General features: G+C 41.2%; 1 protein-coding gene across 5 annotated transcripts in view; it reads right to left on the reverse strand.

Annotated features, from left to right (window-relative positions):
- The window catches only part of immt (inner membrane protein, mitochondrial (mitofilin)), a 57,818-nt gene that overhangs the window by 1,722 nt on the left and 39,899 nt on the right, over positions 1 to 16,197 (reverse strand). For 3 of the 5 annotated variants that reach the window (XM_078223555.1, XM_078223535.1, XM_078223529.1), the window contains 3 exons: positions 6,685 to 6,908; positions 1,737 to 1,868; positions 1,191 to 1,320 (listed from right to left, as the gene is read on the reverse strand). In XM_078223555.1, coding sequence (XP_078079681.1) covers positions 1,191 to 1,320; positions 1,737 to 1,868; positions 6,685 to 6,908 — 486 coding nt within the window. Of the gene's footprint in view, positions 1 to 1,190; positions 1,321 to 1,736; positions 1,869 to 6,684; positions 6,909 to 13,539; positions 13,555 to 16,197 lie in introns of all 5 variants that reach the window. The other 2 variants (XM_078223545.1, XM_078223519.1) reach the window with 1 other exon arrangement.

Here is a 16,197-nt window from a genome sequence, read left to right on the forward strand (position 1 = left end):
AATCTCAGACTGCTGCCAGGGAGTAGGATTGAGTCGGTAGTCAGGGAACAGAGTTTGGAGAGGAGACTGAAAACAATGGCTTCAGTCTTCACAATATTTAATTGGAGGAAACTTCTGCTCATCAGTACTGGGTGTCAGATAAACATTCTGATAATTTAGCAACAGTGGGGGAGATGAGAAAAGGTTTAGTGAAATAGAGCCAGGAGTTGTCAACGTTCATGTGAAAACTAACAATGTGGTTTTGGATGATGTCACTAAGGAACAGCAAATAGATTAGAAATAGAAGGGGGTCAAGGAAGAGAAGCCATTGCAAGTGATTCACTGGCTAAGATCAGATGGATTAGAATGGAACCAGATGAGACCAGTCTCACCCAGCTGTGCGACAGATATGGGAGGATGGTGTGGTCAACTATGTCAAAGGCTGTAGATAGGTCAAGAAGTCAGAGAAGAGAAAGTTTACCTGTATTACAGTCAAATGGGATATCATTTGTGATTTTGACAAGAGCTGTTTCAGTACTGTGACAGGGAAAGAAACTTGATTGGAGGGATTCAAACAGAGTTCCGACAAGGTGGGGACAGATTTGGGAGGCGAGAAGATGTTGAAGGATTTGGGAGAGGAAAGGGAGGTTGGAGATGAGATGGTAGTTCCTATGTGCTCAACTCTTTCTCCAGCTTGCTTTTAAAAGTTTAGAAAGTAATTGTGTATGTTTTCACCCCAACATTATTTTTGCTTTTTACTTATGATATGGATTGGGCATGCTGGATCAGTGCATGACCAGCAAGGTAGTCTATATCTCTGTTATCACTTGCCTTTTTCTTCCATCATACTCCCTAAACACTGGAGCATTCTCTGACCCCCTGCTCTTCTGCTGCAGCTATTTACATATCCCCAGATATCTGCAATTTTGACTTATGATCTTTTTTTCAACAAGAATGCAATATGTACCATTCAGTGACAATAATCTCATTACACCAGAGACCATTTCCAGCAGCGTGTTGATGAATGCCGGACAGCCCTATATGAAGTGGGTGCAGGGATTAAGTTTAAGAAACAAATTATCTGGGAAGAACTCAATTGGTGACTCTTCACCCACAATTTGTCTCAGAAAATGCAAGAATAATACTAGCTGAATGCATCTCACAAAGTGTCTTGTAAAAATTAGGCAAAATATTTGCTAGTGATCACTCACTTTCCATTGCTTGTTCAATACCCTTCAACCTGGAATAAGCTGCATTCATGTCCAGTGTGAAATTGTCCAGTTGCTCCTGAGCCAAGCGTCTGAATTCAATCTCGTAGTCAGATATCTTTTGTTGCAACTCCTGAAAATAAAAACAAATGCAATCAAGCGAAATAAAGCTTAAATTAGATATTAAAAATGTACTGAACTGCCCTTATCTCAACTTTAATTGGCCACAAACATATTATTTTACTCAAGGTTGGAGCACAAATGCAAAAAGAATCGGTGATATTCTTCCCAGAGTGAAATTGTGTTTTCCAGGGAACGGGAAATCTTTGATGTGATTGTCAAAGGTGAGAAATGTGCGCATGGTCACACAAGCAATTTCTTACTCAAAATTACTAAATACTGACAAAGAAAACCTTCAGAGGAAATCAGGCCCCTTTATTGTAACTTGGGAGCAACTAGACATAGTATGAAGAGCAAGCTTTGGCTAGCTTTGAAGGTTTAACTATTTTATTTTGCCATAAGTGGTTTAATATTCAGTGTACATTTTACCTCCTGATATTTTCCTTTGACTTCCTGTTCCTGAACCTTCAGTACCTCCCTCAGATGATCAGTGTGAGCAGCAGCTTGTCTGCGTAACTGGGTTCGCATCTCAGCCTCCATCACTTCTCGTACTTCTTCTGCCTGAATTGGAAAGAAAATTGTACTCAATTGAGTTAATTTTGACATTTCTTGCCTTCATTGCCATCACCTTAGAAATATAGTCTATAACACAGCTGATACCAACATTACTCAACAAAACATGCAGTTGCAGCAGTGCAAGGTGACCAGGTTAGTATTCTTTTCACTTAATTGATTTTTGCCATGACACTGCAATTGTTGACTGCAGCAAAACCATTGCCTTGCTTTTTCCTTTACCTTCAGTGTGAAATGGCATGGTGGCACAGTGGTTAGCACTGCTGCCTCACAGTGCTAGGGGCCCAGGTTTGATTTCCAGCTTGGGTCACTGTCTGTGCAGAATCTGCACGTTCTCCCTGTGTTTGCGTAGGTTTCCTCCGGGAGTCATAGAGGTTTACAGCATGGAAACAGGCCCTTCGGCCCAACTTGTCTTTTTTTTAAAAACCCCTAAGCTAATCTCAATTGCCCACATTTGGCCCATATCCCTCTATACCCATCGTACCCATATAACTATCTAAATGCTTTTTAAAAGATAAAATTGTACCCGCCTCTACTACTACCTCTGGCAGCTTGTTCGAGACACTCACCACTCTCTGTGTGAAAAAATTGCCTCTCTGGACCCTTTTGTATCTCTCTCATAAGAGCATAAGAAATAGGAGCAGGAGTAGGCCATCTAGCCTGCCCCGCCATTCAATAAGATCATGGCTGATCTGAAGTGGATCAGTTCCACTTACCCGCCTGATCCCCATAACTCCTAATTCCCTTACCCATCAGGAATCCATCTATCCGTGATTTAAATATATTCAACGAGGTAGCCTCCACCACTTCAGTGGGCAGAGAATTCCAGAGATTCACCACCCACTGAGAGAAGAAGTTCCTCCTCAACTCTGTCCTAAAATGACCCCCCTTTATTTTGAGGCTGTGCCCTCTAGTTCTAGCTTCCTTTCTAAGTGGAAAGAATCTCTCCACCTCTACCCTATCCAGCCCCTTCACTACCTTATAGGTCTCTATAAGATCCCCCCTCAGCCTCCTAAATTCCAACGAGTACAAACCCAATCTGCTCAGTCTCTCCTCATAATCAACACCCCTCATCTCTGGTATCAACCTGGTGAACCTTCTCTGCACTCCCTCCAAGGCCAATATATCCTTCCGCAAATAAGGGGACCAATACTGCACACAGTATTCCAGCTGCGGCCTCACCAATGCCCTGTACAGATGCAGCAAGACATCTCTGCTTTTATATTCTATCCCCCTTGCGATATAGGCCAACATCCCATTTGCCTTCTTGATCACCTGTTGCACCTGCAGACTGGGTTTTTGCTCCTCTCACCTTAAATCTATGCCCTCTAGTTTTAGACTCCCCTACCTTTGGGAAAAGATATTGACTATCTAGCTGATCTGTGCTCCTCATTATTTTATAGACCTCTATAAGATCACCCCTCAGCCTCCTACGCTCCAAAGAATAAAGTCCCAGTCTATCCAGCCTCTCCTTATAACTCAATCCATCAAGTCCTGGTAGCATCCTAGTAAATCTTTTTTGCACTCTTTCTACTTTAATAATATCCTTCCTATAATAGGGTGACCAGAATTGCACACAGTATTCCAAGTGTGGCCTTACCAATGTCTTGTACAACTTCAACAAGACATTCCAACTCCTGTATTCAATGTTCTGACCGATGAAACCAAGCATGCCGAATGCCTTCTTCACCACTCTAGTTTCTAGTTTGCTCTAGTTTCCTCCCACAGTCTGAAAGACGTGCTGGTTAGGCGCATTGGCCGTGCGAAATTCTCCCTCAGCGTACCCGAACAGGTGCCGGAGTGTGGCGACGAGGGGATTTTCACAGCAACTTCATTGCAGTGTTAATGTAACCCTACTTGTGACACCAATAAATAAACTTTCAAACTGAACATATCCACTCCAAGCTCATTTCTCTATTCCAATCCTGAATCAATGCAGCCATGACCAAATCGTAAATCAGTAAAACCAGTCATTCATTATTCAGCCTCTCAGTTTATGGTGAGATCTATTAATATAAATTATGCCCAAGTGTTTTTATATCAATTTTTAAGTTTCTAATCTCCTTTTGTGCTCCACTATATATCTTTCCAGCCTCTCCTTCATCCTGTCTTATACACTGAAATAAAGGCTTCACACAACCGAGCTATTCCCTTCAATTATCTGTCTGCAAAAGATATAAACCTTCAAAACAAAACAATAAAATGAGGAATCACACTATTTGGAGAGTAGCGTGATCAGGATGGGAGTTGAAACATTGCTTACATCCTCAAGTCACAAAAGTTTTTTAAAAATACAAAACTATATTTTGCAAACTGCTCCTTTTTTTCATTCGTTCGTGAAGTGTGGGCACCACTGGCAAGGCCACCGGGAGAAGGGTGACTTACTTCTCCACCCAGCCTAATTTCCAACCAAAGAAAGACTCAAACAACAGTGAACCAAAGCACTCAGACTTGCACTCAGGCCCTGCAGCCAACAGGATACTACATCCCCAGGAGAACCAAGTCTCAAGAAGGAGAGTTGTCCAGAAGCCCCCAGAAGGGGACATCTTGGGAGAGGGTGACCTACTCCCCCACCCAGCATACCCTCCATCTGACCTGGATGAACACAGTTACCACTGCCCTAACCTACTCAATTAAGCTAAACTAGGATCAACAACACACCAGAATAAGGGCCAACAAGCCAAGGATACTCACGTCACTCTTATGCATTGAACAAAGCAAACTATCCCTGTCTCTAGGCACCCCAGAGGTGCCACTTAAGTTTCGCCATTAACGAAATTTCACCCATTTCCCCTCTTCAAAGAAACCCTAACAACAGGATGATATACCCACCCTACATTCCATGAGCCAAGTAATCACCATACAACCTGCAAAGCCTAGTAAATATAGATGACCAACCCAAGAAAGGCTAGGTGTTCAAGGATTAGCCAAACACATCCGGGCATGCACCAGTACATACTTCCCCCTATTCCAACACCATCAGAGGCGCCAACGACAGAAAAAAAAAGTATTTTCCAGGATACATGGAGTGTCTTTACCTTCAAAGGAGACAAGGATTCCTTAATCCCAAAATAACCAAAGTACAAAAGAAAAACACGACATCAATAATTCTTACGGGGGTTTTCCTCATCCACAATGAGGTCGTAGAAGGCCATGCCAACCACTCTTATACCAAATCACCTATCTGCCACCTTGCTGTGGCACTATTCGTCTTATCTATAAATAAAGTGAAGGGTACCAAAAATATACTCCCTCTGTAAATGCAAGGATTACAGCACAGAAAAAACAGATAAACCGCACAATCCTCGTATCGTACAACCAACTCAGCATGCTCACTAATAGAAAGGAGACCTACAAACAATCCCCAAACAAGGAAATATCTCCATATTGAAAACATTGAGACCCAAGAATTAGAATTTGACATAGGGCCAGAAGCATGGTAGCCAGACCCCCTTTACTCACCCCAATCCCCCGGTACCACACATTCCCCAAACCAAGACTTAATGCAAACAGTAATGCACATTAAACTAAGGCCTGCCTCATTCCACCAATGGAGCACGCCAGTGGATGAATACCAAAGAGAAAAACAATCCTGATTTTCACAGTGTAACAGGAAAACAGGCAACAAACACCTCTGTGCTCATATGTCGTACACCCATGTCAGGATAAAAGACAATATCACAAAATCAGGAGTATAATCACAAGGGAACAAAGTTCAGGATTAATGATGAACTGCAGGATAATATTACCATCCACGGAGATAGAAAAGGCCAAAGCCATGACAGGATCATCAAGCAACATTCAGGATCCATCCAGAGTTTCATCGAAGCCTCTGTACCTCTGCCATGTCACTATCCCGAAGCCGTGGTAAAGAGAAACCTAGACCCCAGGAGGCGGAGAAGACCAGTCCGGCTACCTCCAGCCCTTCTTGACAAACACTGAGGACACGACAATGCAAGACAGTGGCCTGAGTCTTCGACTGATGCCAGGTCTCGAAGACTGTATACAATCATAGAAATCATAGAAACCCTACAGTGCAGAAGGAGGCCATTCGGCCCATCGAGTCTGCACCGACCACAATCCCACCCAGGCCCTACCCCCCACATATTTACCCGCTAATCCCTCTAACTTACGCATCTCAGGGGCAATTTTAACCTGGCCAATCAACCTAACCCGCACATCTTTGAACTGTGGGAGGAAACCGGAGCACCCGGAGGAAACCCACGCAAACACGAGGAGAATGTGCAAACTCCACACAATGTGATCTATCAAACCCAAAATGCCTGAGGAGCTTACAGTACAGTACACAAAAAGGTTATTTGGCCTGGCTCTTTAAAAGAGCAGTCTTGCTTAGTTCCACAGCCTGACTTTTTGTCAGTAACCCTGCACATTCTTCACGTTGCCTGTTAAAATTTATTTACAGCATTCCAGATTCTGACAATTCAGTGAAGAAATTGTTCCTCATCCCCCTTTTAGGTCTTGTGTCAATGATTTTGCATCATGACCACTAGCTCTCCAGAGTGAATTTTTTTTTCCTTTATCTACTGTATGAAAATCGCGCATCTCAAAATCTTCCATTCAGTCATCTCTTAACCATCTCTCTTCAAAGGAGAAATCCTGTAGTTCCCGCATAGAGCATGGTGCACTAGCAACAGGTCACCCCCAGTGTGTCATAATAGCAATCTAAATTACTGCAGCTCTGACCATTACAATTCGCGGCAATACATTCTAAAAATCTAAGACTTTATGATGTCTGCAGGTTAGTGGCTAGTAAAACACATGCAGAACTGGGCTTGTGTCATACCTTTTTGTCCCTTTCAAGGAGGATTTCTGATCGATAGTGCTCCAGGGCTTTTGACACTGCTGTTTCCAAATTTTTCTTGTGCTCCAGTTTCTGATGCTCAAGTGCGATTTCAATGCATTGCTGTTCCCGCACATTCCGTTCTGCCAACTCTCTGTTCAGCTGGTCAATGCGACGGTGGGCATGGGCAATCAATGAGTTAAGGTCATCAGTGCTCAGGTGGCCAGCTACAGTTTGGAAACACCATTAAAAAAAAGAGCATGTAACAAGTATACTCTGGAGAACAAACCATTCATTTGGGATATACAGAGTGTATACAGACAAAACGTTTTACGGATTTAAAACGTCAATTACACAATTGCATGCCAGTTATTCCACATGCAGTAAGATATCTGCATTTGCACAAATCTCGATTTAGCAGCTCACATTTGAAAACTCATACTGGGGAAATGTTATTTACACATTAGCATTAAGGGGAAAAAAAAGCACAAAATATTTTCTAGGATCATGATATTTTAAAATACATTTTCACTAAAGTACTATCTAAATATATTAAGAGTAATTAGATATTGTAAGTGAAAGCATTTTGGATATTTCCTTTGGGAAAACACTCTGCAAAGGCATGTGAACCTACATTTTTGGCCAAGTATCACAGATTGTTAGAGTGCAGCAGGAGGTCATGCGCATCGTGTCTGCACCAGCTTGCCGAATGAACAATTTCCCTTCTGCCTTCTTCCCATAGCCCAGCATACACTTCCTTTTCAGACAAGTCATATTCCCTTTTGAATGCCTTGAATGAACCTGCCTCCATCACACCCTCAGACAGTGCATTCCAGGCCTTAACCACTCACTGTCTGAAAAGGTTTGCAGGTTTCTTTTTGCCAGTTACTTTCAATCTGTGCCCTCTCCGTCTTGATCCTTTCACAGTGGGAACAGTTTCTCCCCATCTACCTTCGTAATCTTGAGCATCTCTATCTAATCTTTCAGACCTCTGAGGAGAACAGTCCTAACTTTTATCTACATAACTGGAGTTCCTCATCCCTGCACTCTCTCTAATGCCTTCAGATCTTTCCTAAAGTGCAGCGATCTAGAACTGGATGCAATACTTTAGCTGAGACTGAACCAGGTGTCTTATAAAAATTCAAAATAACCTCCTTGCTCTTGCTCCTTTTAATAAAGCCTAGGAAACCGTATGCTTTATTAACTGCTCTCTAAACCTGTCCTACCACCTTCAATGACAAATGCACACATACATCAAGGTCCCTCTGTATCTGCATCCCTTTAGAGTTGCACCTTTTATTTTATATTGTCTTTTCATGTCCTCCCTACTAAAATGAATCACTTCACACTTTTCTGCACTGAACTTCATACAAACATACGAAATGAGAGTTTATCTTTCCATTCCACCAACCTGTCAATTTTAGTTTGAAGTTCTACACCAGCCTCCTCAGTTCACAATGCTTCCAAATTTCAGAAATTGTGAAATTGTGCTCTGCACACCAAAGTTTGTCATTAATGTACACCAGGAATAGCAAGGATTCCAACACTGACCCCCGAGGAACTCCACTACAAACCTTCTCCAGCCCCCCCAAAAAAATCCATTAACCACTGCCCTCTGATCCCTGACACTCAGCCCATTTCATATCCATGTTTCTACTCCCCATTATTCCATGAGCCATAACTTTGTTCACACGTGTGTTGTGCAGCACTGTATCAAATGCATTTTGAAAGTCCATGCACACAACGTTAACAATAATGCCCACATCAATCCTCTCTGTCATTTCTTCAAAAAACTCCAGCAAGTTATTGAAGCACAAATTCCCCATAAGAAATCCATGCTGGCTTTTCTTCAGCAGAGTGGATATTTCCCCTTTTTGGACATTCTAGAACAAGAGGCCATAGTTTTAGCCCAAGGGTTGGCAGATTTAAAACAGAAATGAGGAGCAATTATTTCACTCAAAGGATCATCATCTGTGAAATTCTCAACCCCCACAATCCAAAGATGTGCGGGTTGGGTTGATTGGCGATGCTATATTGCCCCTTAGTGACAGGGGGACTAGCAGGGTAAATACGTGGGGTTACAGGGATAGAGCTTGGGTGGGAATGTTCTCGGTGCAGACTCGATGGGCCAAATGGCCTCTTTCTGTACAGTAGGATTCTATTCTATGAAATTGCAATGAATGATGAAACACTGAACAAATTTGAGGAGATAGGTAGATTTTTAATTAGCAGGGGGTGAAGGGTTTTGGGGAGTGGGCAGGAAGGTGGAGATGAGGCAGAGATGAGATCAGCCATGATAGTATAAAATGGAATAGCAGGCTCGAGGGACTGATCTGGCTACTCCTGCTCCTAGTTCTCATGTTCTTAATTAACCCACATTTGTTCACGTGACTATTAATTTTATCCCAGATTATTGTTTCTACAAGTTTCCCTGCCAAACTTAAACTGACTGGCTTGTAGTTTAGTTTGTTTATTTATTAGTGTCACAAGTAGGCTTACATTAATACTGCAATGAAAATTCCCTAGTTGCCGCACTCCGGCGCCTGTTCGGGTACACTGAGGGAGAATTTAGCATGGCCAATGCACCTAACCAGCACATCTTTCGGACTGTGGGAGGAAACCCACACAGACACAGGGAGAATGTGCAGACTCCGCACAGACAGTGACCCAAGGTCAAAATTAAGTCCAGGTCGCTGGCGCTGTGAGGCAGCAGTGCTAACCACCGTGCCACCCTGGTAGTTGCTGGGCTTATCTTTAACTTTTTTGAACGAGGGCGTAACATTTGCCATTCTCCACTCTGACACCACTGCCAAAAATCTAAGGAAGACTGAAAAATTATACCAATGCCTCTGCAGTTTCAACTCTCACTATTTTCAGTGTCCTTGGATGCATCTCATCTGATGTTGGTGTTTTATCAACTAAACTACAAACAGCCAATCTAATACCTCCTCCTTATCCATTTTAAAGCTTTCTAGTGTATGAACCACCGCCTCTTTCACCGTGGCTTGGGTAGCATCTTCTTCCTTGTTAAAGACGCGTGGAAAGTGTCCATTTAGTACTTCAGCTGCCTTCTGTATAATCCCCTTTTGATCCCTAATCTGCCCCACTCCTGCCTTCATCACCCTTTTAGTATTTATATTATTATATATATTTCTCAAGGACAACTAGAGACGGAAAATAAATGCTGGCCAGCCAACGACGCCCATGTCCCACAAATGAATAAAACAAAATGCCTATTGAAGACTTTGGGATTCTCTTTCATGTTACTTGCCGGTCTCTTTTCATACTCTCTCTTTGCTTCTCTTATTTGCTTTCTCACTTCACTTCTGAACCTTCTATATTCTGCTTGACAAATTTAAAGCTTTTTTGAGGATGTAACCAGTGGGATAGATAAAGGGGAACCAGAGGATGTCATATACTCAGCTCTCCAAAAAACATTTGATAAGTTGCCACACAACTCCGGTTTCCTCCCACAGTCCAAAGATGTGCGGGTTAGGTTGATTGGCCATGCTAAAATTTCCCTTAGTGTCCAGGGATGCGTAGGTTAGAGGGATTATTGGATAAATATGTAGGGATATGGGAGTAGGACCTGGGTGGGATTGTGGTCGGTGCAGACTTGATGGGCCGAATGGCCTCTTTCTGTGCTGTAGGGTTTCTATGATTTCTATGAAAAGGTTATTAGGCAAAATAAGGATTCATGGAGTTGGGGATAATATTTTAGTATATTTAAAGGATTAGTTAACAGATAGAAAACAGAGAGTGGGTATGAATGGGGCTTTTTCAAGTTGGTAGACAGTAACCAGTGGAATGCCACAAGGATAAATGTTGGGGCCATTGCTATTTAAAATCTATATTAACGACCTTGAAGAAAAGACAAAGCAATATATCTAAGTTTGCTGATGAACAAAGTTAGATGGAAACACAATCTGTGGGGAGAACACCGAGAAGCCGACAGGTTAAGCGAGTGGACAACAAGATGACAGATGGAGTACGGAAGTGCGAAGTTATTCACTTTGTTTGCAAAAATAGAAAAGCAGAATTTTTTGTTTTAAAAAGGTTTGAAACTTGTAATTGTTGAAGTTCAAAGAGTCTTGGGTGTGTTTATACAAGAATCATAGAATGTTAGCATGTAGGTACAACAATCAATTAGGAATACAAATAACACGTTGGCCTTTATTGCAAGGATGAAGGCCATGTGTACAAGAATAAAGAAATCTTGCTACGATTGTACTGAATTTTGGTGAGGCCACATCTGGAATACCGTGTGCAGTTTTGGTATCCACATTTAGGAAAGGATAAACTTGCATTAGAGACAGTACAGTGAAGGTTCACTAAATTGGTCTCTGGGATGAAGGTGTTATCCTATGATGAGAGGTTGAGTAAATTAGGCCTATTTAGTCTAAAATTTAGAAGATAGAAAGGCAATTCCATTGAAATATCAAAATTCTGAAGGGTAGACACTGTGAGATCGTTTCCACTGGTCAGGAATCTAAACACGGAAGCACAAAGGATTAATTATTTAGGACCGAGATGGGGAGAAATTACTTCAAAAGGGTTGAGTGTGTTCGGAATTCTTTACTCCATAGGGTTGTGGATGCCCCATTGTTGAATACATTTAAACCTGACAGAGACAGATTTTTGGTTTCTCAGGGAATTAAGGGAAACGGAGTTGAAGCCCAAGATCAATCAAAATTGTATTGAATTGAGGAGTAGACTCAAGGGGCCATATGGTCTACTCCTACTTCTTGTATTTGTTTATTAACACACTTTCTCTTCATCTCTATCTCTTTTGTCATCCAGGAGCTCTGGACTTGTTAGTCCCACCTTTTCCCTTTGAAAGTACATACCTTGACTGTACCCAAATTATTTCTTCTTTTAAAGGTAGCCCATTGTTCAGCCATCGTCTTTCCTGCCAACTTTTAATTCTATTTTATCGGCCCAGATCCATTTTTGCCCCCATTGAAGTTGGTAAATAGGAGTAGCATATAATAAATTTTTACTAGGTTAGCAATAATCTATGATAATTGCAACAAGATAGAAATCAGGTATGTATTATTCACCATTCAAAGGAAAAGGCATCTAAAAATCATTTCTTCTGACAGTGAAAGGTCACATTGGTTACAAAGCAAAATGGCATAAATTCAAATTGTTATTAACCTGAATGTTAGACAAAAGTGACATGTGCACAAAAGACAACAGGACACACTTAAGACATTAGAAACAGGAATTAGATCCAAAATAGAATTCATATTAAGATAGCTTTCATTTTGGAAAATGTATTACTTTATAATCAGTAAAAGTGTGTTACTTTCCTTTGCATAGGACAATAAATGTAAAGATCATGATCCAAAGTCTGCAGGTTCAGTATAAAAACAGAAAATGCTGGAAATACTCAGGAGGCCAGGCAGCATCTGTGGAGAGCAACAGCATCACGTGCTAGATTTTCAGAGTTGGAGAGACTCTGTGGACCATTTTTTTAAATGTCAGGATTCCCACTCCCATTCCTGGCACCCCAACCTTTGCTAGCGTGGATTCCCAACCTGCCCAGCTCGACTGTATAGGCATTTCCTAGATCCCCACACTTTACATGGAGTCTAGTCAGCTTCTCAAGGACTCATGGTTCATGACCCCTCAGAGGAAGCATAGTATGCATGTGGGAACAGATCTTACTCATTCTCCCACCATGCCAAATCATCCACCTTCACCACCCCCAATGGCCCCCATACCCTCTATGTCGCTTGAGGCACTTTCACCTGAGGCCTTGCACTCAGCCAGGAAACTTAACAACTCCCAATGAATCACTTCTAAGATAGTAAACATCGACATAGAAGATAAGAGCAGGAGGAGACCATTTGGCCCTTCGAATCTGCTCCACCATTCATTACGATCATGGCCGATTGTCCAACTGCGTAGCCTAATCCTGCTTTCTACCCATAACCTTTGATCCTATTCGTCGCAATGATGAAAATCCAGCCCAATGTTTCAGGTCAGAGTTCTGATGAAGCCATCATCGACCTGAAACATTAACTCTGTATCTCTCCAAAGATGCTGCCTGCCCTGCCGAATATTTCCAGCTCTTTGATGTTTTTATTTCAGATTTCCTTCAGATATTCTGGTAGCTTGTCTGTCTAGTTAACAGGTCCTTCTAACACTATACATCATTTTGGATGCATCTTACCAATATAATGGTATGCTAAGGAAAGTAACTTCACTGTGTATTGTGGATTAGAAGTATAAAATATCCTGAAGCAATGCATGTCACTGTAACTCTGGATGCAAGAACTCCAACCCAGCTATCAAGACAACGGTTAAAGTAGCTTCTTTATTTGGCTCTCAGCAAAATTTTCAACAATAATGCTTTGGTTCCCAATTTTGTTGTCAGTGACAGCATCAAAAGCTGTTAATTCTTGTAATAACCAGGGACCCTTACACGGACCATTTTCCTGGGCTGCAAGTTCCATTCTACCACTGTTTCACAATAAACAGCACTTTCTTTACAAATTATAGAAATAGAGCAACTTTGAATAATAAAAATGTAAATACATTCAAAATACTTTCCCACCTCTTTCAATTTAATGCACACAAACATTTCAACACTGTCTATACATTTTTTAAAAAACTTTTTACAGTTTCCGTAAATTCTCTATTTTTCCTTGGAAACCCAAGCAGCTTCCTTGAATCTAGTTGGATTGGAAGAGGAGGAGGATCACAATACTTCCCGATTTACAGTGACAAGGATTCAAAAGTCCCTCACTTTGCTGAGAGTCCTTAGGTATGTAGGGATTTCACATCCTGATAAAAATAGCTAAAATGCAATGTGGGTTCATAAAGAGTATGCAACAAACTAGCCAGACTCACCGAGATCAGATACCTCTGCAATGAAAAGGGTGGGAAGAATTAATACGAGTTGACAACAGCACCACTATAAACTGTTACGACGTAAATGACAGCACACACCAAACATTCAGATCAGTAAAAAGCACTTCATTTTTTTAAGAACATACAAAGCTTCCAAATTAGTTAAGAAAGTTAAGGTATATTTAAAAATGAGATAAAGAGGAATGTTAACTCAAACTAAACAGGGCATGACACTAAAAACTGCGTAAATTAATATCCATCCATAACAAATTACCATTGTTTACATCAGAAAAGCCAACAAGAAATCTCCAACAAAGTTGCAAAACTTCAACTGCAATACACACTAAATTTAAAAGAGAATTCTCAGAGTGCGAACATTTTTATTTTCTATTTGTTCAAGGGATGTAGGCATCGTTGGCAAGGTCAGCATTTATTCTCCAACTCTAGATACCCTCGAGAAGGTGGTGGCAAATTTCTTTCCCAAAAGGATAGTAAATGACTAGTTGAATTTTCTGGTGACTTTTACCGGTATCCATTTTTATTTCTTTTCTTCTTTTAAATTGAATTCAATTCCTAAAATTATCCATTTGTATCTGAAACCACGTCCTCCAGATTATTAGTCCAAATTACTGGGCCACTGGTGGCATGACCACTACATTACTGGGCCCGAGGCCTACACATTTCATTTGTCTAAGCCTAGGCACAGGTTGGCCAAGGCCCAGAGATCTCACTGTTCTATACAGTGTAAACAGAAATACTGCGCAAGTTTAACCAACTAAAGTCACATAGTTTATTAGGACGGGGTACATGAAAGATTCTTCTCCGGCCACTGAGATCCTACCAGTTAACGCAAGGGTTGAAGAGTTATTTGGACTGGAGTGAGAGGAATCCCAACACCAATGACAGATGACTAATTTCGGAATTCAGCATGAGCTATGTTAGCTGCTCAACGATCCTGAAGTAACGTCAATCAGTCTGATACAAGAATTTGATTACCAATTTTGCTCAGGGGTCTACCCCAGTCTGATCTCTGATCAACATGTCATGTCACCCTGAAGCCAAGAGCCACTGCTCTCCGATACCATTCCATAGAGGAATGTAATTTGTTTATCATTAGGCAACTAACTACCAGATGTTCCAGCCTTTGCTCGGAACAGGTCAAAAGAAATCCTGAACAACGGGGTTCACCACACAACTTACCATAACCTGGGAGTGCATTACCGCCATCTTGAACTCAGCACCAGTTCAAGGTAAGCTCTACAAATCAATAAAGGCAACACCAAATAATGGATAGATGAACTTATATTCATACACTAAACCTCCAAGTAACATCTCCAGAGTCACCATTTCAGCTTATCGAATAGATGTTTGTCTTAAAGTGGAAATAGGACCAACATGGACAGTTTGCTTGTTGTCTTTGATGTGCTACACATCCAAGTGGAATGCCACATACACAAGTCACATTCAACTAAATAGGTCCTCATTTCTACAGGTCTGTGGCAAAGTATGTGCCATCAAATAATTACTCCACTGTAAGACTGCTATGTAACAGGATTCAAGTTGACTGGAGATCTCCCTTCCTTAGTCTCCACTTTCTGTCATAAATGTACATGGAATACAAAAGTAAGAAAATTAGTGCTTCAGCAATGCAGAGCTTAGGTCAGATTAACTGTGAATTGAAACACTGAACTTCAGGAAAGATTTACTGGTCTTAAGAGGAGGTATAGTAAGATACCAGGACTTAAAAGGGTTAAATTAGTCAATCTCTCCATTATTGTTGTCCTACAACCAGGATGGTGGAAGGTGAACTAGATAGATCTTGTTCATCTTACATCAAGCAATTCCTGTGTTTCTAAATGAAAATAACTGGATGCATAAACTTGGTTTACATTTCCATCGGTTTAGAAGATTGAGGGGATGATTTAAAAGTCATTAATGTGATAGCGATTGAATCATAGAATCCCTACAGTGCAGAAGAGGCCATTCAGCCTATCGAGTCTGCACCAACTCTCTGATAGAGTATCTTACCCAGGCCCCCTACCCCTTCCTATCCCTGTAACCCCACACATTTCCCATGGCTAATCCATCTAATCTACACAACCTGCGACACTAAGGCAATTTAGCAAGGCCAATCCACCTAATCTGAATATCTTGAAGTGTGGGAGGAAACCAGAACACCCAGAAGAAACACACACACTGGTGATAGGAAGGGTGCAGAGAAACTATTTCCTCTGAAGAGTGAATCCAGAACAACAGGGCCTGATAATTAAAATCAGAGCAAGATCATTTAGGAGTAAAACCGGAACACAGTATTTCACACAAAGGTTGGTTTAAATTTTGAACTCCATGAAGGTCATGGATGCTGGATCAACCTAATTTATAGAGATTCAGATTGATATATCTTTGTTAGATAGGGACATCAAGGAATCTGAAGCAAAGTAAATAGAGTAAACAGACCATCCATGATCTAACAATGGTGGAGCTGCCACAAGTACCCTACTCCTGTTACTAAGTTTCTATATTGTGAAATATCTCAACAGTCAAGTTTAATAGGAATCATGTTGCCCACTGCTATGCTTTCATTAAACAGAAAAACATTGATACCGACCGCATTCAATATAAACAGCATAATTTATTTAGAAGAGGTTTCTACTTTAG

The sequence above is a fragment of the Mustelus asterias genome, chromosome 1 (assembly GCF_964213995.1).
Source record: "Mustelus asterias chromosome 1, sMusAst1.hap1.1, whole genome shotgun sequence".
Lineage (NCBI taxonomy): Eukaryota > Metazoa > Chordata > Chondrichthyes > Carcharhiniformes > Triakidae > Mustelus > Mustelus asterias.